This window comes from Brienomyrus brachyistius, chromosome 5 (genome assembly GCF_023856365.1).
Source record: "Brienomyrus brachyistius isolate T26 chromosome 5, BBRACH_0.4, whole genome shotgun sequence".
NCBI lineage: Eukaryota > Metazoa > Chordata > Actinopteri > Osteoglossiformes > Mormyridae > Brienomyrus > Brienomyrus brachyistius.
The window spans coordinates 20,510,212-20,535,114 of NC_064537.1; the positions used below are offsets into that span (position 1 = coordinate 20,510,212).

The 24,903-nt window shown below is 39.6% G+C and overlaps 1 protein-coding gene across 1 annotated transcript; it reads left to right on the plus strand.

Moving 5' to 3' along the window:
• Nucleotides 1-12,374: 12,374 nt before the first annotated feature.
• hs3st3l (heparan sulfate (glucosamine) 3-O-sulfotransferase 3-like) lies at nucleotides 12,375-21,300 on the plus strand. The gene is made up of 2 exons (XM_049014262.1): nucleotides 12,375-12,829; nucleotides 20,301-21,300. The coding sequence occupies exons 1-2, from the start codon at nucleotides 12,375-12,377 to the stop codon at nucleotides 20,917-20,919; spliced, it is 1,074 nt and encodes a 357-aa protein (XP_048870219.1). The 3' UTR covers nucleotides 20,920-21,300.
• Nucleotides 21,301-24,903: the final 3,603 nt, after the last annotated feature.

Genomic DNA, 24,903 nt, shown 5'->3' on the forward strand with positions numbered 1-24,903 from the left:
AGTGTTAGTGTTACTAGCATTATTTGTGCTAGTGTCATCGTTAATCCGCCTACAAATATTGAATATTCGGATACTATAATGGGGAATCCTCTCAAGTGACTGTTTTATTTAAACAATGAATGCGTTCTGAAACACGTTGTTTTCCTTTGGTGCAAAACTCGTCATGATATGTAGACAGACTTAATATGTATACTAGTGGGCTGGCTTGCTTCAGATATCTGAAGTTGACTTATAGGAGATGATATCATTTACAGTCATTTACAGCTGGTTGAACCTGTGATGATGGGTGATGCTGGTGTTCCTCTGTGCTGGATATGTACTGTCATATCTTCCTTAGAAAAATGTCACGGGCTGCGTGCATAATGCCACAATGGGCCTGTTTGTGTGTGAAGCACCGGGGACGACAAGATCAACTTTCTGTAGAAGCCAAGCGGCTGCCACAGCAAGGAAGACTGCTATCAGCACAAAGCGAATGAAGAAAGGTTACTAATGACATGTGGAAATAGAAGGAAAGTAAGGGAATATAATTAACTATGAGCATCACGAGGGACCAGGGGAACACTGAGTATGGATAATACATAACAAAAATACATCCACACGTAGCAAAAGCTGTTCACCATGTTCAAAGAACTTTTGTCTGTCACGGATGACAATTAATCTAACTTGCATGCTAGCTTGTGAAACACAATGTCCCTATTGCTATCTATCGCCCATTATATATATATATATATATATATATACATATATACATATATATATACACACACGCACACACACACATATATATATATATATATATATATATATAAATATAATATATATATATATATGTATGCATATATATATATATATATATATATATGTATATACATACACACACACACACATATATATATATATACATATACATATATATATATATATATATAACTGATATAATTAGCATAGTCGAATAAATTACACTCAGTGGCCACTTCATTAGGTACACTTGCTCATTAATGCAAACAACCTACTCCTACACACAGCAAATCATGTGTCTGTAACTGAACTCAAACCTCACACAGACAGGGTGAAGAGGTCAAGTTGCCGTGTGGCTAAGCAGCAGAACAGCAAAACCACGTCATCTGAGCAATTTTGAATGTGACGTGATCGTTGGGGCCAGACATGATGGTTACATGATCCCAGAAACCTCTGGGGATTTTCACACACTACAGTGTCTAGAGATTGCAGGGAAGGGTGTGATAAAAAAAATAATGCAGCGAAGGGCAGTTCTGTGTCAAAAAACACCTTGTTAATGAGAGAGGTCTGAGGAGAACAGCCAGACATGCTAAAGTTAACAGGAAGATCACAAGTACAAGAATAATAGCTCAATGCAAAGGGGATGTGTAGAAAGGCTTCTCTCTCTATATAGTGGTTCTGCAGACAAGTGGGGGTTCCACGTAGGGGTACCTAAAAACGCTACCATTCAGTATGTGTATGTATAAAATTTTGCATGATATGAGCAACACTTGATTATATAGTAAACTTGAAAGTGGGGTTACAACTGTGACATAATTAGTGGTGTTGATTGTTAACAATCCACAGACTCTTTAAAATTAAAAAAAGAAAACAGATATTGTCTAAGCTGCTATGACATCCTTCTCTGCTCTTATAAGCGCCATACATTATCTCATCATCTCAGTGACAATGGAAAAATGGAATGATCAATTCTGTGTTAAATAGAGAATTAACAGACCGCGGCATAGTCGTCCCGCCCTCTCACTATCAGTCGATGTGCCCCTAAGGATAATGGGAATGATCAGATCTTAAATCAGCAAGCAGATATCAAATTCTGTATTTTTTTCTGCCTGTCTGGAGTCTCACTCCAGGCCATCAAAGCAACTCGATGCATCTTTCAAAGCTGCACTAGCCTAATTTTTATTGCACAAAAACCAATAACTAGGAGGTGAATTACATTAGCAATGAACACTTTTAGTTGAGCTTGACAAATCTGTCAATATCAGGAAGAAAAAGCTTAAATGAGACATAAACTGGGTACTATCCACTATGCACTAGACATAAACTTCCTCCTTATCTGTTGTGAGTCTAGCATCCAGGGGCGCTGCTAAGGATTTTGGGCCCCATGAAAAGAATCTTGACAGGGCCCCCAACACAGTTTATTGGGGGCTTCTCTGGGCCCCCTCTCAGTCATGGGCCCCGAGAATCGTCATCGTTTACCCCCCCTTTACAGCGCCCCTGCTAGCATCTATTATATTATGAATATAAAAATATGGGCAGGGTATTTGTTATATCATGCAGGCGTATAGTTAACTTCAATGAAAAAATCTTTAATGTCATAGAAAATATAAGCAATACAATGCAAATGGAACTAAGACTGAAAGAGTTCTGGATTGTCTAATGTTGTAGATGCATATATGTAATTATAATGAGTGTTCACCAGAGGTGGAGATTTCAGGTCCAGAAAGTAAAAATCAAAACCAGGATTTTGTTTCAACCAACCAGTTGAGTCTCTGTGACTGTGACTCTTTATACTCAACTGGTTGGTTGAAGCAAAATCTTGGTCTGGATTCGTACTCTCTGGACCTGAAATCTCCACCTCTGGTGAACACTCATTATAATTACAGTTATATATGCATCTACAACATTAGACAATCCAGACCTCTGGTCTTCACATATAGGAAATAGATCTTTGTTATGTTCTTGAAAATATTATTTTCTAAGAGCAGTACAATCGTACAACTGAATGAGCTGAATTTGAGATGTGTGGGATTGGACTAGACAGATTCTGGTCCTGATAAGCGTAGGCATGCAGGCTCGGGCATTACAACGCCAGAAAAAAAGTACCTTTGAGGGTATAATTACTTGTCACTGTGGCTGTACCCTCAAGGGTCTGCCAACTGTACCCTAGTTGTAGGTACGTGTACCCTTTGGTCTAATATAAGGTACAGAACGTGACTCTGAGGAACATTTTTGTGTCATTGGGGGTACATTAATGTTGTTTGTACTTTGGGAAACAAAACTGTACCAGGACTGTACCCTTTTTTCTGACAGTGTAGGGGCTAGGAACCATTACTGGGGAGAGGAAACGGCTTGGTATGATTGACAGAACGGTACAAGTGAAGGGAATAAATGTACCAGTCACCTGACTCGGCCCCGCCCCCCTGCATCCATGCCTGTCCTGCTTTACTCAGCTTACTGATCATGGGTCTTTCCTTAAATTATTGATAATTTTGCATGACATACAGCATATGCAATAGGTGCAGAGTTGGCTGGGTTTCGCTCTGAACTGTGGCAAATATGCAAATTATATGCAAATAAATTTGGCCCCTTCTCGTCACATCTCGCACGATGACTTTCATGCGGCGTCTGGCCTCTACTAGCTTTGTTTTGTGAAAAGGGAAGGTCATCTAACCCTCATCACATAACACAATGCAGTGGTGCAATATCCTCATGAACAGTAAGGCAGTGAACATTACTGGAATGTTGGAATGAAGACACATTTCCTGGAATCTGAGAGACAATAACAGGTGACATTAGGTAAACTACAGAGATATCACTATTAATCTCATGTGGTGCGATTCTAGATCAAAAGCTGCTGTGGTTTTGAGAGATAAAGCACAGGTTAGACATAATGTTCCACCCCTAAAGTGATCTGTAATCCCTGCAATCCTCAGCAAACTAGGCTATAATAAACAATGGCACCAGATATGATTTAGCAGCCCAGAAATCAGGTCAGACGTGCAACAGGTGCTAATCTCACTGTGAATCAGCAGCAGTTCACTTGCGTTTTTTCCCGTTTAACTCTCGGCACCTATGCATATTTCACTGGATGAGCTCATGCGTATATGTGTGAACTGTCTTGTTTTCTAGATGTGAAACATGAAGCATGAATTTAATTAAATATTAAGTGCGATGTCATTAAGGTATTCTCCAATCTAGACTGGTTAATATTCATAGAAATCAAAATTGCATTTATAAAGTAAACATTCTCTTTTGCGTGCAATATGATTACAAACACGATGTGCAATTGGAGATTTCATTTTCAAATTTCCTGTTTATTTCGTTTTCATTTTCCAGGCTACACCGTGTATGACATCAGTTCACCTTCGCGGCGTTTTCTTACTATTTGAATACATGCCACAAGTTTTAACCTGTTTTGTATGAGTCTTGTCACGCATGCGGTGTAGTGAGCATCTCATCTTTTAACTTGTAGCTGAGCCGTGAAAAAGTCCCGTGAAATCCTTCAGGGATGTCAGTTATGGTACAATATGAGATGCAGAGTTTTATAATAAAAAACAATTAAGCAAGCATGAAATGTTGTAGTGGGACTATCTGTTTTCAAAAAATATAATAATAATTTCTGTGTGGTTATGATCTGTGACTGTGACTGAGGCCAGATAAGGGCAAAAAATAATAGAGCATCAACGACAAGGCCCACACATTTCTGCAATGTTCTCCACCATAATTTAAAATCTTAAAGTATAAAAACTAATTATTTTCCCACAGATACAGTTTTGACGTTTACTCCTGTTGGTGGACGACAAAGCACTTGGCTCCTTTATTTCTCTGATGTACCTGAAGAGCTGCTTTACCTTCAGTGCTGCCCCCACCTCGCCTCTACTTTGATTGTGCACTGAGGTCATCCGGCAAGCACCATTGTCTGCTAGAGTTCTGGCTTTGAAAACCGACACGGACAAAGAGCAGAGATGAGGGAAAGAAGAGAGGCGTGGTGGGGTGGAGTCGCTTGCCCTGTGCAGTTTGATTGTCTTCTACCCTTAATTTTAATTGCAAACCTCAATTACTGAACAAAATTATACGTATGAAAAGGATACCGTACAGTAGCTACCTCAAGCTTAGCTTTTTTTTTTTATCTCCTTCTGCCACTTTTATCCAGTAATGCGGCAGATGGAATGACAACTCAATCAATTTACATTTTGTGCTGAATCCTTTCCTCTGTAATGCCACCACTGTGCTACTGCTGTCTGCTCTTCTTTTCCGTACAAAGAGCAGAAATCAGGTAAAGAATACTATTATAGACCATTTTTATTTTGTTTTCATTCACCAAATCTCATTTTTATCCGGTGGAATTTTTAATATGTTGGTGTTAACTTTTAAAATGAGTCCAGAATTTTTTTATGACAGTTAAGTATTTATGAACCATTATTTCCCAAATGCGGCATACAACTGCGTCGAGTGATCCTGAGCTACAGTCTCCATTCTCCTCCGTACCCTTGATGATGATAACCTGCAGATGCTGGCTGCAGCAAGGCTCATTTTAATGGATTTATTTGAAACAGTGACATCTGTACTCTTAGTTTTTTTTAATTAATATCCCAAAATCCTGTACTAAAGACAGCTCAAAACCTTGGGACCCAACTACCACCCGCCACAAAAAACAATCCCTGTGTTATGCGGCGAATGAGCACAGAGCGGGAGACAAAGGAGCCGGAGTCCAGGGAATCGGGGAAACGAGGGTTTTATTGGGGAAACAGCAAAGCACACTGGGAAAAACAGGCAGCAACGCCAATGACAGGACTGGGAGAAGACGAACAGGGAAGCACTTAAATACACCAGACTACATTGAACAAGACTAGACACATCTGGTAACATGGGGATTCCACACGAGGTAGCAAAGGGGGCGTGGGGGGCAGGAGGATTGGACGAGCGGGGCATGACATTCTGCCCTTAAAAATGGAATGAAAAAAAAGCACATATCTGCCATTAATCATATCATTAAAATCAATACAGACAGATCAGATGTGAGTTTGAATAAAGCACTCTCTTTTCGAATTAATTGCTGTATTTAATTCAAACCCCTGACTTACAGCATTATGGCTTTTGCTCGCAATGTTAATTTATCCTAGTGGTCCTGTTTGACACAGGTTGCATTTAATGCCGGTTTGTGTATCACAGGACATGTGCTGCTTAGATTAGATCTTAAATCTTATTACTAACCAGGTGTCATAATGTCAGGCACGAGCTGTCGTCATAATGATGTAAACACCAATAGCCTTTTGTTAGATTTTTTTTTGCAATTCAGCTGAATATGAACATCGCTTGCAGACAGTTCTGCTGAGAATAAGTTCAACAGGACATTAATTTTATATTCCTTGTTTTAAACCAGTGGATTTCACTCGGCTAGAGAAACCTGAAATTCAGTAAGTGATGGGTTATTGGCAGACTATCCGGGTGTATCAAATCAATCTTTATTTCATTCACTATGTTGATTTTCTAATAATTTTACAAATTTCCCTGATTGGTGAGAAGTTAATATACATTTCAGTTGAAGGCCGCATGATCTCTGGCATTTTAAAGAATTTAAATGGTGGCTCAAAATACAATACATTTTTTTTCACATGTAAATGACATTTTTTGTATTTTAACGTTTTAGTTTTCTCACTTGCAACAGCAGATTATTTTTCTCTGAGCATCCTGAAGAACAGGCAATATCAGTTATGGCAAAAATAGTTACAGTTACATGGGGGTCATCATTATGAATTGATAAAATGTAAATCTAATGATGCAGATGAGAATGAGGTAATCAGGGAAGTATAATAAGTTTATTTATTATGTTGCACATGCTAGATTCCTAGTTCTGCATATCTCTCTGCCCCTGACCCTGGGGGCACTCTCTTGTGGACGGTCGCTGTAAGTAACACTTGTTCCAAGGACAGCAAACAAAACAACATGTGACTGTCCAAATGTCCGTTGCTCCAGAATAAGTACACCGACCTTGCATTTTCACATATTCGAAGCTGCTACATAAAAGCATATAGATCCCGGAGGCATGTTTCACTCTGACATGGTTATACCTGTAATAATGTATAGAAAATCTATAATTTATTATTTTTTTGGTTTCATGATTCATTCATTTGTGTCAGGAATACAGTGATTGCTTGGCGCAATTACTGCTTTACATTTCGAGTTCAGCTGAGCATGGTGGCTGTTTCCATGGTTAAGGGAAAAGCGTTTTGAAATTTTCATTGACCTGCATATCCAAATAGGCGCAATGCCTAAGCAAAATAGAGGGAACTGGTGACTGCATATTCTAGTATAAGTGGAGATAAAGACATATGCAAATGATAGTGCTAAAAGACACTAAAATTAATAAAGTCAGAAACACAGTCATGATAAGAGGTAGAGAAGCAAGGTATTTAGTGCATGACAAAGACTGATTTAGTAATTATAGTGTTGCTAGATCCTATGATGATATGAATAATTAAAGTTATTGCATTTTTTTAATGATCGGTATTTGGGACAGACTTGACAGACCACTAGGATCCAGATTAGTTTTCTTACGCTTGGGCTTAATTACAGTTATCATCAAAGATATTCGGAAGATAAAGATAATTTATTTGCCTGTTGCCTGTTTTGTAGTGTGGGTTTATGGTCAAACGTGATCATTTGGGGCTTGTAACTAGGGGTGTTTCTAGCTATTGAAAAGCACAGGGCGCAAATGATGTGAGGTTTACCTTGGACTTATTTTTGAAGGAATATTGACATGGGGGCTGAAATACTCTGGGCTAGGCTTAAAATACTCGTGGCTTCATTAGAAAATGCTAGACACTTCATAGAGGGAGCAATTTGCTCAGTTTCACCTTTAGGCCTGTAGATGCTCAGCAAATATCAGACATTACTGTAGAGTGATGGGATGTCTGCTTACCTGACGCAATACAAACTCAGGTCCCTCCGGCAGGGTGCACCTCGCTTTGATCGGCCTGCCTGAAATAATTCACACACTTTACTAATGTAACAAATGAAAATGACTGAACGTGATCAATACGTACAGCGATAACATCAGCAGCACAAAAGTCACTGACATACTGGCTGATGTGGCTTGAGCACATACTTTGGATGGCAAAATTCATAAAGTTACTTCTGACGTCGATGCTTTTTATTAGTTGCTACGCGATTCTCATAAGTACGGCAGTGATCCCAAAGGGAAACATTAGGCTGTGCTTATTTTCAGATATTGCTTTTAGGAAATATGTCATTCTAGCTATTTGGCTTTGTTTCCAGGCAAGATGAAATGCCTCCAAATTATGCAAATGAGGCACTCCATTTGAAATCCAATCTTCAAAAAGCCTGCTTTAATGGCTGATTATGTTCATTATACCAGAAAGCATGCTATTATGCTGTACCTTTTATAGAGGTGCTACTGCATTCACTGAATTGTTTGATAGGGAAGGAAATTCATCATTTTTTTGGATTCACTTAGTTGTACTTTGTCGTTTATTACATTATATTATTCTTACAATGGATGTATTATCGTCGTGGTCTTCAACTTTCTCTGACCCAAAGGTCTTTTTCTTGCGGCTTTTTAAAAGGAATTTCAGAATAAAGATTAAATATTAAGTGCATTCTTCTGTTGGGAAATAATAGTGGACAATCTTTTTTCTGATAGTTTCTAAATATACAGTTTTATATGTATATAAGGTCTACAAGTGGGACATAAAACTGGCTAATATATCCTTAGGGCGCAACTTTACTTTCTCCTCCCATCAATGATTCATTACTCTTTTCCTCTTTAAAATAACACTCCCTGGGGAAAGAGGCTGGTTGATCTGAGAACAGGCTGTGTTTTCCGTAGGTTATACTCATCCTCTCCACCAACACACACACACCATCCACTATCCAAAAGAGACATATTGCACAAAAGATTAAGCAGATTTGCTGCCATTGAGCAGAGGGCCGAAAAATTTCCATCTGAAGTGTAACAGAACACATACTCAACAGATATATTACCTGCCGATTTACTCAACTACACAAATGACGCCAAGCGCAGAAGACTAAGGGGTTTCATTTACTGTACTTATTTGTAGTACAGTTAACAGAATTCTTTACTGTGTTTGAGCTTGCACATTCATTTATGCTTTGGTAATCATATTGCTTATACATCGCAATACATAACATCAATAATCTGTGCAACAATCTCATCTTGCTGCTACTCGTCTGTTTTTGCTGTTGAATATACAAATTTTGCCCAGGTTTTAATGGCTCTGCTTGTAGCTGTTACCATAGTCTTATATTTACATGCTGGTAATATCTGCAGTAGGGTTATCGACAGATAGAAAACATAAATCAAGTGAGACACAACACACAAAATTAAAGGCAAATGACTTCCTGTCATAAAGCGGAGAACGCTTTGCGCCCAGGTAAATTACTCTTGGATATTGGCGGTGATTTTATGTCTCCCTGATGAACTGTTTAACAAAAACTGCAACGTGGTGAGAGTTATTCCCTCTATTGATTCCACTTCGGTATACTGTGCTCTTGCGACTTGCCAGTGCAGGATTGTAATTTTAGGTGGGCTCTGTACACAGTAACGACTCTCTGTGCTGAGACACTGCCTGCACATTGATGCATTAGAGCCACAAAGCTGTGCTTGGGGCCAATGGAAAAGAAGGCAATATGTCTTAATGTACCCATTAGAAGTTTATAGAGGAGAATGTCAGATGTTCCAGACTTACTATTAGATTGCAATAGCACGACCCAGTCAACTTCAGTTCACTAAAAGCAATTTTGCTATCATACTAGGAAAATAACATAATTTCCATTTTCTCCTCCCAATTCCATTAAGCATTGCTTAAGGTGAGTGCAGTTTAGTGCAAGAAACGGTACGTGACATACTTATATTCATCTATGGATTAATATTTATACATTATCTGTGCATTAGTTTACATTTGAGTATTTGAGTATGCAGTGTTACAGTGTTATAAGCGTTACTCATCTGGAGTTGTGGTTTTGTAGCTGTATAGCATTCAGCACTGATCCCCATGATCACATGGAGACAAGCTGAACATTCTCCAAAGAAGACCTTCTCGTGAATGTTTATGCATTCGATCTGAAAACCGCAAGATGCCTCAGTGTTCAAATCAGGGCTCAACACCATGGCAGACAGACAGAATTCTGTTTTTTTTAACATGGACATGATATTTAAAAAGTCAAAACATTTTGCCACAGACACAGATGCATCTTGACACAGGCACATTTGTCCACATATGGACAGGTTGACGATCTCTGGTTCAAACAGATGTCCATATCAAAGGTGCAGGTTTGGTTTCAATACTGGTAGACACCAAATCAACCCCCAATCCCCCGCCCACTAAACACATGGTACGTCCACCGTATTGATAGTGACATGTCTCTACTCTCCAAACCCAAATCTACACCCTTGGTCCAAAGCACAGCAAGACTTTATGCGGTGTTATATACTTGAAACTATAAACTTACCCTTCAGGTAAGTTTGTCAGCAGAAATTTCATCTCTTCCTATGCCTGCTCTCCAGTAATCTCCTGTGAAGGACGGTTTAAGGTTTTAAAAGACAATCCAACTGTGCATGGCCTGAGTGCATAAACTATTACAAACAACTTCCAATAGGATGCAGTAGTTAACTAAATTAATGAACAAGCTCTCAGAGCGGGGAAACAGGAGAAGGAGTCCAGGGAGTCAGGTGAACACGGGGTTTATTTGGGGTAAAAGACACAACGGAACACGGAACAGGCAAAAACGATGTAGTGACGTTAGACTGGGGAATCACTTACAGAAACTCACTTAAATACACAGAATCAATTAACACAACTAGAAACAGCTGATAACAAGAGGATTCCACATGAGGTAAATGAGGGGGCGTGGCACACAGGAGGATCGTAACGATCCGGACGTGACACCTATAGTATTCAGTACATTATTATAAGATAATCAGGTAATTTTTACAGAAAAAAATGAATTAGAATTGAAGAATTTAATGCAACTATTGAAAATTCTGCAAGATCTTACTAATCAATTTTGCTTAATTATGTAACACAGCATTGGCCCTTGAATTCTGCAGAGAATATATATTTAAATTTTAAGCTGAATAGTCTAATTGGTTTCTTTGTTAGCAGTTATTGTATAGCTCCTGTTCCATTACTCTTTACAGTAGTACCTGGGCATTCATTGGAAGCTCAGTCAAGATGCACTTATGCCTAATCAGCTCCTTATTTGCCTCACTTGTACATCACATTGAACGAAAGCATCTGCCAAATACACACACTGTGAATGTACCATGTTCCAATGACAAACTGCAAAATCCTTATGTAACATACTAAAAATAGAACTTAATCAGGGACCTATTTTCTCTATATCCAGCTATGACAATGCACGATGTTCGCAAAAGCTCATAGAATAAGCCAAAGTAATTATTTTCCCATATCAGGGCACAATTTCTGCATTTCCTGCACAAAATTTAATAGCATCAAGGACTTACTGAAAAATTTCAAGTTAATATTTTAGTGCATAATAAAATTGTGTATGAAATACATTTCAATGCATTTTAAAATATTTCCAGATAGGTACTTCTGTTTGTACACGGTAATGGAATTTCTAGGATGGGACCACATATTTATAAAAAGCTTCTTTGTCATCTTCAAATTGTGAAGGACAATCCATTTTTTTTTTGTCTGAGCATTTAATTTTCAATCCATAAAGTACAAAGATATTTCTATCCTGTGTTGAATTTAAAAAAATGTTATTCTGCAGTGTTCTGAGTTATTTTGTACCATGTTATCCCAGAAAACACAGAGCACAAGGATCCAGGAGCAGTCCATCCCGGGCCATAACAACAACACCAACAACAATAAAAACGTGATAAATTACAATAAATGATAACAAAAGCAATTAGTGATTGCAGTGGTATATAACGTTCCACTATTTTACTACATGCAGTACAAACCGCGTAACTTTCTCTCAGGGTGACTATTTGTTAGCTGTCTCTCAGTGCCCTTAGCTGCACTTACTGTACGCCTAAGTTGGCATCTTGAGCGATCTACGCTTGTGATGTCATATCTGCCTCGCGGGCGTTGTTTTGGACAAAAGCGGCTGCTAAATAAATAAAAGTACACGTTCATTCCAGGTGCATTTAGGTATTTTAGTTTGTTCATAGAAGTAGCCAGTCTGATAGCACTGGCTCCGTAATGGGACACTGCTCCGACAGCGATGTGGGTTCCGCCTTTTTCCACATCCCTCCAATCAATGCATGCTGGGCGCATCATTTTCATGAATGAGCAGTCTGAAATGTCATTTTTGAGGGACGTATAAGAACTCGCTGACCAGCATCTGAAGCATAACTCTGAAGGCACCATTGATATCGAAGAAGCATTTCGGTGAACAACAATAACTATAGAGTTAGGTTGTCGAAGAATGAATTTGACCTAACGGTGGAGATGCGGCAAGTCGTCGGCTTTTTTTATCTTAAAAAATTGGGGCATGCCACGATGCATGGATGTGTGTTTCATACTGCAGAACTATGCCATTACGCATCCCGATGTAGAGCGCTGGAGTTCCTGGAGGTCCATTTCTAATATAATGGCTTCCTTCTGCTTGCGCTTAGAGGGATGGCAAGTTTTACACACCTTCACCTGGACTTTCGGAGACTTTTGCAGAAGCTGCTGGTCATGTTTTTCCTCGGCATCGTATGCGTCTCTCTGTTTTACTTTCTGGCCGGTTGTTGTGACTCAGAAATTCTGGAAAACTCCGATATAAGGCACTCCAGTCAGTTTCTCTTTGCCGAATGGTACCAAGCAAAGAACGGATCGCATCCCAAGAGCATGATAACTGCCTCCAGTGTTGCTGCGGAGGCCAGCAGTGTCACCAAAGCGCCAAGTTTTGAAAGTTTGGGAAGAGAGTGGACAGCGACCAGGAAACTCCCTCAAGCTCTTATCATAGGTGTTAAAAAGGGGGGAACCAGAGCCCTGCTGGAGTTTCTGAGGCTTCATCCTGATATCCGCGCGCTGGGGTCGGAGCCGCATTTCTTTGACAGGCATTACGCACGCGGACTTCATTGGTACAGGTAATTAAGCCGCACTCGCTTCCAACCGTATTCATATTATATTTACATATAAAGACTGCTGGTAATTGGCCAGTAAAATATTCCAATTATTGCGTATGTTTCTACGACAGTTATTCCCAAAGGATTTTTTTTCTTTTTGTAATAGTACGTTGCCAGATTTGGCACCCTTATCATGCATTATAAATGTTTTAATTAACACTCCCTTCCACTATAAGCACGATTTCAATAATGATGTGCTTCACAAATAATAATTAAGATGATAAATAAAATTAAGTAGCATTTAAAAAATTCAAAAGATAGTTCAATTACCTTCCGCGTAAAGTTTCACTTTTACTTTACGTCACTGAATGATGATACGCGATATTTTATGCTGCGCACATGGTTCACCACAGACGTCTTTATTAAATGTGCGCGTTTAATAAATTGGGATATTAATATTAATTGTATCAGTGGAACTTCTATTAATTCCGCAGACTTCCTTTCTCGTGCACATCAGTAATCTGTTCACCTACAAGCATGATGCATAGATGCAGCAAGTATTGTGGCTCAGTCCCTCATCCCACTGACTTAGAAACCTTTCACAAAAGCAAATCCTACATGATGTATACGGCATCTTGTGCATTTTACCCTGAGGTCAGTGATATTTGAAGACACTAAATATGTCATAAGTGTAATAAGACTGGTACAGTTCTGTCTGCAACCCAAATACAGTCATCTGTGTGTAACTTGCGTCTAATTTGTCACCTGAGCCTTCAGATTTGTCTGGAGAGTGGACAGAATCCAATTATTTGCTTTGACTGACTGATCGTTGTGTCAAACACATACTTTGTTATAATTAACTAGAACACATACACAAAAAGCACTGTGGACTTCTTTGAAAAACAGAAATATAAGTTGACATATTGGTTGTTTTCTTTGTTAAATATATAGTGTACCAACACTGAATGCAGTGGCATCAGTAGTCATGAAAAGTATATATCACATATGCAGCAGTTATGAAGAGGTAAATATCACTTTAACACTATTCATTCATTAGCAACAATAACACTGATAGATTTCTGATTAAGAGAATTCTGCTATAGTGTATTAGTGTATATATTGTGCCTCATGGTCAATTAAGACTCCGAGTACATTTTATGGGGCACGGCGAGAGATGTACTGCAAAGTGTACGCCAGCTTGACATTATTATGGGCTCTGTCAATTGACCTCTGACCCTGGTCATTTGTTGTGTGGGAGATAATGATGTGCCCTGGTCACTTTATGTGATCTGGCAACTCCAGAGGTCCAGCGAGTGTGACTCCAGGGGCCAAGCCGTGCTGCAGCAGCACTCGGCACTCAGTGCAGAAAATGAATTGTCATTGCTAAATTTGGTCTTTGTTCCACCGGTACAGATCTGTATCCCGAAGAAAGAAAAAAGGTCCCAGATGAATGTCCGTGCTTAGATAGAATCTTCTACAAGCCGGGGAAAGGATGAAACCAAGTTGTGCGCTTACACAGTTTCACCATCGATTGGCCCTCAGTTTGACCTTGAGTAGAGATGAGCATTAAAGCAGTTAGCCTCAGACTCTGTGGATTTTGTTACAATTAGCAAGGGATTTTATCCTGTGATGCTATAATCGCTGGATGGAGGATGAGGCTCATATTTCAATTTTATGCTCTTCCCGCTGCTCGGAACATAGCGCTGCACTAAATTCAGTTCACATTCACCTTAAACACAGTATATCGATGTATTGCTCTCTTGTCATAAAGCCACAAGTTGGTTGTGAAGTCAACGGGACAAGACAGTTCAGATTTTTTGCTTTTTTGGAAAATATGAACTTCATGTGTTTAACCAATCGATTTGGATGTCTTGGTTTTTAACTTAAGATTCGGTTCACATTTGAACAATAACGCCTATAAAATCAGGTTGAGAATATTGATATCATCTTTACACGAAATAAGCTACTCGTAACCAGCGCATAGACTACACACATACAGTAACTGGGCAAAGTATTCCATGTCACAAAAATACACATCATCAAACAAAATCTTTCAGATATATAGAACAGGATACAATGTCAAAACAGTTTGAATATGTCAACATCTGTGTGCTTCGGAAGAGCATCAATAGCAAAAATGCATTTTAAACCTTATTAAGATTTCATAAAGTAATTTTTGAAAATGAATGAGACTGCAGTTAAAAGCTAATGCATTGTAAAAGGGGGATGATTACTGGCCTGCCGTACACTGTAAAAATTACGCATATGGACTTGAGCGCAGGTCTGAGAGAAACTGAGAAAGAATGCAGCCTTTGTGTGAGTAGCAGGAAAAATGTATAGAGTGTTTGTCAAAGTACAGGAAGCAGGGTGATCTTCAGGAGAGGGATGGCGAAATGATGGACAGTTGTGTCCTGTAGCCAGAGCTGCTCAGTACTTTGCAAGATCACCATAAGGTCCAGACAGCCTGTTTTTAAATTCAGCCCTCATTAAAGTACCACCGGGAATTAGGGGAGACAGCATCAGAGGGGTTCCTGATGATGGATGTGAGCTGGAAGTGGACAGGGCACAGTTACAATTGACTGGCTTTTTAATAGCTATAGTGCAGTTGTAATGGTTGGCTGGACCTAATCACACCCCCTCACAGAAGCACACACACGGACACACGCATACATGCACATACAAACGCATATCATTAGGCCAACTATTTTATTCCGTTTTTTATCATCAGATATAAAGATCAGTACAATTAATCTTAGATTAAAAATCCCGTTACAACTTCTCAGTTTTTACTATTTTTCAGGAATGCGCTCCATTCTCATTTGACATGTTAATGATTAGTGTAAACATCAGGAGGTAAATACATCTGAAGATAAAAATTATGCATGCATGTGCTCCCTAACCAGAGATCACAGAAAGAACACACCTCCTAGCACCATGTGAACAGTGCATAATCATAAACATCAGCCTTATATGTCCATGAAAGCAACCTAAGATTAATGGATACAAAAAGAAAAGGGATTTCCAGCAAAAGTTGGTGCCCGACGCAGGGAATGGAGTAATTACCACGCATCTGTTTGTGCACAGCAAGCTACTGATGGGGCTCCCGCGTGCCACGCCTAGCGTCCACCTGCTGCCCCCGTAGCCAGCTGAGGCCTGCATTATCACAGCCCACCGTAATCAATACCCAGCCCAGAGTGTGGGGCCATTTGGCCTCTTAGGGGACAGGGGAGCGGCCCCAGCCATGGCGCAATTAGGGCCAACATATTTACTTTCTCTTTAGAACAACTCTGGTGGGACCGAGAGGGGAGAGATAACAAGAGGCAACAACAGCAGAGCTTTAAAGACAAAAGCAGCATTAGTGACATTAAGCTGATTTATTGTCCATTAGCTGTGCTTATTTGAAATGCTATCGGAATGTAAACAGAGGAAGTGCATCGCTGCACAGTCGTTTTCGCATGAGTGTAAGTACTCTCACGCTGTATCATGCAGTTTTTATGGCCCTTCGGATTAGTTCATAAAATTTTATGTGATGGCGATCGAGTCTGATACTGTTTATTTCCATACCATCTCTGGTGACACTCCTGGAGAAAGCACTGCGATTATAATCAGTGCCGTTTTAATAATATATGAAGGAATGGAGTTTAGTGTTATAGAATATAATAACTTATTGCCCTATAAAGAAAAAATGTCTTGTGGAAATGATTAAATACAGACTAATGATGGTAAGTATAATAAATCCATTATTTCGAACAAACATAAGCAGGAAGAACTCTGCAATCTTGGGTTTTGCTAATATGTTGGTTTAAAATACTGTAATATGACAAACGTTAAGTTAATTTGGACATGTAGCTATGAATTCAGAAAACAAGCACTCATGCTGTACCTCCTTTAGTACATTAGTACTAGTCGTAGTACAATAGTTCATTATTGATAATAGTACATTGTTGATAATAGTACATTATTGATAATAGTACATTGTTGAAAAGTACTTCCTGCATCATGAAGTACGATACGCACCCTGCGCATGGATTGTTTGCCCTCCTTCCTCTGGGCAGGCAGCTTCACGGCATCAGCACCAGAACCTCCAGGCTGAGAAACAGCTTTTTCCCAGAGGCTGTGAGACCAATAAACTCTGTGGCTCAGTAAAACAATTATTAACAGGACTACATCTCATATCACTCATCAGGGCTTCACTGCAATTTGTTAGCTTCTGCAATTCTGTGAATTCTGTGAACTCCCATCCGTGGTCCAGCGCCGCATCAGGGCATTGCTGTCATAGAGAACTTAACGTAAGTGCTGCACTTTATTATTGAAATTTCGCCTCCAGATGTTGCTGCTTTTTCTACACCGACGCTGCCCACTTTCCATTCATAGTTATATTTTCCTAATATTATTACTTATCCCAATGTTGTTATTTATATATTTTTTATTTTTACCTTATTTTTTTTCATTGAATCATTATTTTGGATTTGATCTCTATTTTATCGTTGCCACCTATACCGGACCTTCATGCACAACATGTTTTATCCTTTTTAGTGTTTAAATCGATACATTCAGCTCTTATACTCAAGAAAATTTAGCTGTAACAGATTCTCTTCTCTACCATGTACTTATTTTAAATCTAAGTAGAATGTCCTGCACAATAATTGACTATTTCTATGCTTCTGCGCCTGAGCTACGGCAATCAGCAGCACTATTACCTATGATCCCCTCAAATCCGGATAGGCCGAGGTCACCACTTAATAAAACCTTGTAGCACCTGATCACAGTGCCTCTCTGCATTGCTTAACAGTTAGAGCTGCTTTATTGCCGGCAAGTTTTAATCAAGCGGCAGCATAAATACGAGGGGGTGCTTCTAATGTGGTATTTGAAGACGTCTTGTTGAAAATATGAAACCCTGGGGACATTTCCCAGATATTACTGGTAGGGGTAGCCTGTGCGCTGGCTAACCCCTTGACCTGTTGATTAAAAACATTATTCTGTTTAACTGACTTCATTAATAAAAATGAACCTCAAAATAGAACACGCCTTGTTAAACTAATACCTGCAGAAATGTAATCAAATGTTCCTAGACTAATCTTATATATTGTTATTATAAGGTATAATGTCTAATTAAATAAAATGACTGGCTAGTATCCATCAATATAATTACATCTAGATCTTTTTTCAGTAGGTAAAGCTACATTATATTAGATATACACCAAAGATATACACGCATATACAGAGCGGTGAGAGTGCGTGCATGTTAACGTGACTCGTTCTCACTGAATGCTAGTAGGACCGCATCTGAAACTTATTCAGAGATTCATGTAATTACGGACCTGTAAACGGTCTTTTGTTGTTTCCTCTACTTTGCGGAAAGGCAGAGAACAATAAAATATAGCCTGGAGGAAAGCTGAATTTCTTTTTGTATCCATTAATCTTAGGTTTGCGTACAAGATATTTTTGCAGGTGAACCTGCCTGAAAGAGAAGAGGGGTGTGGAAAGACAGAGGCATCGTAATGAGTTTTCAGTTTAGAAGTTCCTGAAATTTGAAGCGTAACAATCAGTGGCTGAAATAGTAGCTTTGGCTTAAACAGTGTAATATTCCTTCGTTGAAATAGGACGATTTACTGTTTACTTGAGTCTGATGTAAAATTGCTTATGAATAACACAGCATAGAGGGAAGTGGGCATAGAGGCTTTTGTCCCCTGAAGAACATGGTTCTTTATTAGACTTCTGCTGTGTTGCTTTTCTTCTTTCTTAATGGTTCGATAAGCACAAATGACACAAAAGCAGAAAATCTGCTGCGGGGACCTTCTTCAAGGTTGGTTGGAGCAAGCCGACTAATGGAGTCTTTTATTTTCTACTAGTGTGTTCATGTCTGTACCTTAGATGGAAAATGTGTGTGTGTGTGTCTGTGTGTATGTGCTTTACTCCTGGTGTTCTCTCCTGAGGTGCCATCAGAGCGTGAACCCAGAAATCCTCCATCAGCCAGTTGGTCCTGGACAGGGGCCACCTGGGGCTGAGGAAGTGACGTTTCTATAGATTGGCCAGCAGAGTAGATATCTGTGAATTATTAACAGTCATCTCGGATACCCTAGTTAAGTTGTTAATGGGCATGGGCAGAGCAAGAAGCATTTGGAGTGAGTGACTGTCTGCATGAGCAAGCCGATAAAGGCCAGTGCCCAGGAACTGTCAGAGACCTCTGTGAGGGATCCTGAGGCGTTCATCTTGATTTGGGAGTCGTGTTGCAGGCATTGGCCGTGCTGAAAGACGATCTCCTCTTATGCCAGATGACGCCATAAGCAATAGCTGCTGCACTTCTCCCAGCCGGTTTATCAAATTGACAGTCGGCCTACTGTCTCCCCAGCAGGACAAAGATCAAACTCTGTGCCTCTGTTTGTTTTTCATCTTTTTTTTACAGCTTCTGAACACTCATCCCTCGCTTCTCTTATTTATATCTAAATAAATAAAATAGAATTCCCAAAACATTTATAAATATTGCCCAAGTTTCTTTGCTTGTTTTGGACGCATTTTATCTTACCCCAAAGGGAAAGAAATCATAAAACGTCTTCTCTAGTCACCTTGTTGTTTTGGAAAGTAAGTATTTGAGAACAAATCTACTGGAGATAACACAAATGTTTATGTTATGCATTGAAAAGGTAGTTGAATTTGAATTAGTATGAATTTGCAGTTTACTGTTGTGATTCAATATGTTCCACTAATCAAATGTCAAGTGAACTGTTGTGAGTTTTCAGTAGTACAGCGACAGACAATGCTACAGCATTTAGAGTTTTAGAATTTGTAGCTCAGATGATAGTAAAAGTTACTGAAAGTTTCTAAAAGTTACCGAGCTACAGTAGTCTGTAACAAAAGCGAAGAAAATGTAACTTTGACACAGTAGTGCTGAGAGGTCGGCTCCATTAGTCCTTGGGAGAGCAGGTGGACTAATTGAGCTGTGCATCTGAGTCAGGGTGTCCACCAGCCACTTAATGTAAATGAGTCCCATCTGCTAGCTGGGATAGATGTGGAGACGCGCAGGATGTACTCTAGGTCCATTTGTTCTGCCTCACATGTGTGGACCTTCCAGTGATTGATGTAGCTCATGTCTTGAAGCAGCGATCTTTACAGCTCATGTCTTTTCTGAGTGAGGAAGGGGCTTGTGGCTAATGTGACATAGCACGTTGTTTAACGTTGGCTCTCCCTGATGGCTGTTTCCCATTTTCTGCACCTGGATTCTAGATGGATGCTAGACAGCATTTACTGATTCTGTTGCACAAATACACCATTCTGTATGCAAAGCATTTAACAATCACATGGTCTTTATAAATGCGGCCTCATTTGCCATAAATAAGGAAAAAAAAACATGAAATGCAAAATGAAATGTTTTTCAATTTTTTTGTTAAAAGCGAAATACATGTATTATAGATTTGCTGCAAAGTACTGCTCTTTATCGGCCTCCACTTAGCATTTGCTTTGCTTGACAGAACTTCCTTCTGATATTCCCTAGGAGCATGATGCCTAAAGCCTTGGATGGACAGATTGTGATGGAAAAGACACCAAGATACTTTGTGGCCACCGAGACTCCGGCACGCATCCACGCCATGTCCAAGGAGATCAAGCTCATCGTGGTGGTGCGAGACCCCGTCACCCGGGCCATATCGGACTACACACAGATCATTTCGAAGACGCCCCACATCCCCAGCTTCGAGACGCTTACATTCAAGAACAGGACTACGGGACAGATTAACGCTTTGTGGAGCCCCATCTGGATAGGCCTGTATGCCGTGCATCTCGAGCGGTGGATGTCCTACTTCCCCCTGTCTCAGATACACTTTGTCCATGGGGAGAAACTGATCACTGATCCTGCTGGAGAGCTCAGCCGCGTCCAGGACTTCCTGGGGCTGCAGAGGATCGTAACAGACAAACATTTCTACTTCAACAAGACCAAGGGATTTCCATGCCTGAAGAAACCAGAGGGCAGCAGCAAGCCACACTGCCTAGGCAAGACCAAAGGCAGGGTGCACCCCAGAATTGACCCTGAGGTTATTCAGAGACTGAGAGACTTTTACCAGCCTCACAACATGAAATTTTACCAATTAGCAGGTCAGAATTTTGGCTGGCAGTGATCTCATTTGAAAGGGTGGTAGGAAAAGATAATATCTCTCCCTGAATCAACCCTCTAAGAAGGACCTTCTTGTCTTTGATCGTATTGCACTGGCTGTTTCTAGTTATCCTTTGGGGTTGAAAATGCTGCAGAATTAGCCAAAAGAACCAACAGACATTTAAGTAACAGAATCGGAAAAAATGTATGGCCATATACCATGACGAAGTGCTGGAAACGAGAATTACATGTTTGAAATGTCCGTCTGTTGTGCAGCTTTTTTTGGGTAATTTATTGTGGGTAATTCATGGGGCATTTTATAACGTCTGTAGATAATTCATGTGACACCCCCTCTACTGTGTATGAAATCCATTAAGACTGTGTGAGGTGTCTGCCTTGATGACTTTGTGGTAATCCTACAAGTCATTCTCTCTGATATGCATTGTCAAGGTTACTAAAAAATCGATTAAAAGCTTGCAGAATGAAACCAGTCACTAAAAATCTTATCGTTTGCCTCCGAACGTGTGAGTTGTCATTTGCAGTCCAGGATATACACATCAGTAAAAGAAAAAATTAAAAAAGCAACAGAATAGCTGTAGAACAGAATGGCCGTGTAATACTTCTGCTGTGGAAAAGCAAAACACCGTAACTGCATATTGTACAGTATAGCAATTCAGTTATGACCAAAGTTATGTCTCGTGGCTCTGCTTTTTATCTAATGGCTAAGCATCTTAGTTCAGCTATGCTCAATCTGGAACAAAACACTGTTGTTAACCTACCTTCTGCACATACAGGTGGACAGTTTGAAGCCCTTTTTGACAGTTTCAGTGTCAGAGTTGTTACCGTGTTTTGCCTTTGCAGATTAGTGTTTTCCTTTATAGGATGTATCAATAAATGCAAAAGGCTTATGTGTATCCAAGTACTCTACCATTGTAATTAAGGCTGTATAAAAATATCAGATTATTCCTGTAACCCAGAATATCCACAAGGGCAACAGATATGCAGCTACGCCGGTTTGCAGTATGGTGCTACATTTGTAAGCAGAAGACTGTAGGTTTAACACCAATAAAGTATTCTTCTGCATCCATAAACACCTGAGCAGTTTCAGCAAAAAAAGTCCAGTTGCATAAACAGAGAAAGCTGCAAAATTATCTAGAACACGTGAGGCTGACAAGCCAGTGAAGAGTGAAGGCAGTTGCACAGCATGGATTCCTTGCTCTTACTTGACACTGTAGTCTGCATATCTCAGTCCAGTACGTGCTGAGGGAGGCGCCGTCCAGGACATTGTTACACCTTCTGTTGTACTTTTGATTTGTATCTGCTGATAGAAAACACTAATGCGTTTTTTTTAACTTTAGATGGTTGTCATGTACATATGTATCATCATTAATGTACTATTGGGGGGGGGGGGTGATGCACAATATTTTCTGTTCCAGTGTCTGAGATATTTTTTAAAAACTGTTGGAAGAAAACGTATGCTTCTGGGACTCATGATAAGGGTGATTTACATTACCATGTAATTTGCAGCCTCAAATGGCTTATTAGGTTTGAAGATTAGCTCCCAAAGAAATATGACGCTCCTCATTAGAGTGGCAAAGAACAAAATAAAGGGCTGAAAAAGAGTGGAAATTAAAATGTTTCTTGTTCTGTGTATGTGATAGTTAACTAATACTAGAATCGTGCACTGACTAGAATTCTGAGTGACATCACAATCACAGCATCCAAACTGACACACATACACACACATACTAAAACACGGCTTCAAAGATGCTTGAAGGAAATAGAGGCAATAAAGGCTCATAGAGGACAACACCTTTTGTGTATTAGGTGGGAGATTAGAGGGAAGTGGGGATTCAAGGTAAAGTGGTCATCAAGTCAAGGGTGCATAAACATTAATGGGTCCATTGTGCTAAATCAACTTCTGTTACAATGTAGGAGAGAGCCTTGGGGGTACGAATGAACAATGCAGATGCAAGGTTTTCTTATTGGGCACTTTTCCCTTTGGGTCCACTTTCAAGTAGGCCCATTAACGACTGAACTTTAAGGGCATTCGTAATTCAGGGCGCACACAGGTGTATGCACTTCTGTAACGGCAGGGCTCTTTTCCCAGTTAGCTTGCTAGGAAATGTGATGAGTGCAAAGAAATTAACAATGACAAAGAAATGGCATAGCTGCCATTATTAGGAGGTTTGAATTCTGCCTTTGCATGTCCCCACTGTACTGTCTGGGCTTTTCTGGGCGCCTTGCTTTCTTCCAGCAGTCCCAAAACGTGGAATTACAGACACGGGCATCTCGAAATTCCCCATTACGTGTGTGTGTTACTTTGATCAACTGGATTTCCATCCAGGTTGTGCCCCTGCATTGTGTCCTGTCTTTTCTTCATGCGGCTCCAGGATGATCGTACTTTGTGCTGGATAAGTAACTGGAAGAAGGACAGAAGCTAATAATAAGGATCTGAAAACTAACTCACTTCTATTATAAAATCTGTTCCAACAGCTGTCATTTTTAAGCCCAGTCTCCACACTATGCACCTAATACATGCTGAGGTTTTATTTAACTTTCTTGTAATCTGTCATATAGCCGTTGCAAGCATTTTTTCCTCAAGTGCTATATATCAGCAAAAGGGGCTGGTATTCGATGCTATGGGACAATTAAATGCCTGATTTGCTTCAAAATCTGCCACATTTAATGGACCATTAACCAGCATATTCAGCACAGACGAGTCCTAGTCATTCGGCTGTTGTTGAGGAACCTGATTCAGATCTGGTCCAAAATTTAACATTAAAAAATAACCTTTGTAATATATCACGAGTTTATAAGGAAAGCACATTTGGGTGCCACACAGCAATTTGACCCCTGCTATATGTGAATTATAATTATCTGATTGTAGCTATAATATAATATAATATAATATAATATAATATAATGTAAGTGCAGCTTGTTTTTTCATGTATATATTAATTGTATACTGAAATGTGATATGTATGCACTTTTCTCATAGACAAAAACAGCAGGAATACTCTGTCTCGATAAGTATAACGCTGTACTGTAACTCAGCAAGCTGGTGGGGGGGTGGGCACAGCTGAAGCGCTGAGAGGACACCAGCTGTCCCCAGATCAAGAACAACGGATTTAATGGTCTCCGATAAAACAGCATGCTGGGCAGGAAGGCACAGATGCCATGTTTAAACCCTGGTTTCTTTCATCTGGAGGCTTACGATAAGAAGGACCTGGCCGTGGGTGGCCACAGTGCTTAGGCTGCTTTACGGCGGCCCTGATCTGCAAAACACGACGCTTTAAGGAAGCAGGGAAAAAAATCAGGATAATGGAAAAAAATTAAGGAAACACAAAAACACTGAGAAAAAAAATGTGGCTTATTTGTGTTTTTGCATTTTTTTGTGTTTTGCATTTCCTTCATTTTTGTGTTTGTAATTTTTCATGTTAAATGTATGAAACTTTTCGGAATATTTTAGATTTTCCTAATTTTGCTGTGTTTTATTACAGTCTTCTGTTGTGGACTTCAGGGCCAACGTACTGCAAGAGTGTGACTAGGGAACATGTTCTCTCACACACAACACACATCTTTGTGGGGAGTCTCCATTCATTTCTCTGGGGAAAACTCTAATCCCAACTGAGACAACCTTAACCCCTACCCAGCCTTAACCTTAACTTAACCATAAGTAATCAAACAAAATACGAGACTTCTGGCATTTTTACTTTTTTGATTACATTTCACATCTTTGCGGGGACCTCAAAAATGATCCCCACAACATCAAAATAAAACATTTTAATTACTTTGTGGTCCCCACAATGTAATATAAACACAATCCACACATACATGTTTGTATTCATATCTTTGTAGGGACCATCCATTCATTTCTATGAGAAAAACCCTAATCAGAACAATGACAACCCCTAACCTTAACCATAAGTAACCAACCAAAATACACAACTTTTGATATTCTTTTAAAATTAATTTTGCCCTTCTGGGTACCAAAAAGTGGTCCCTA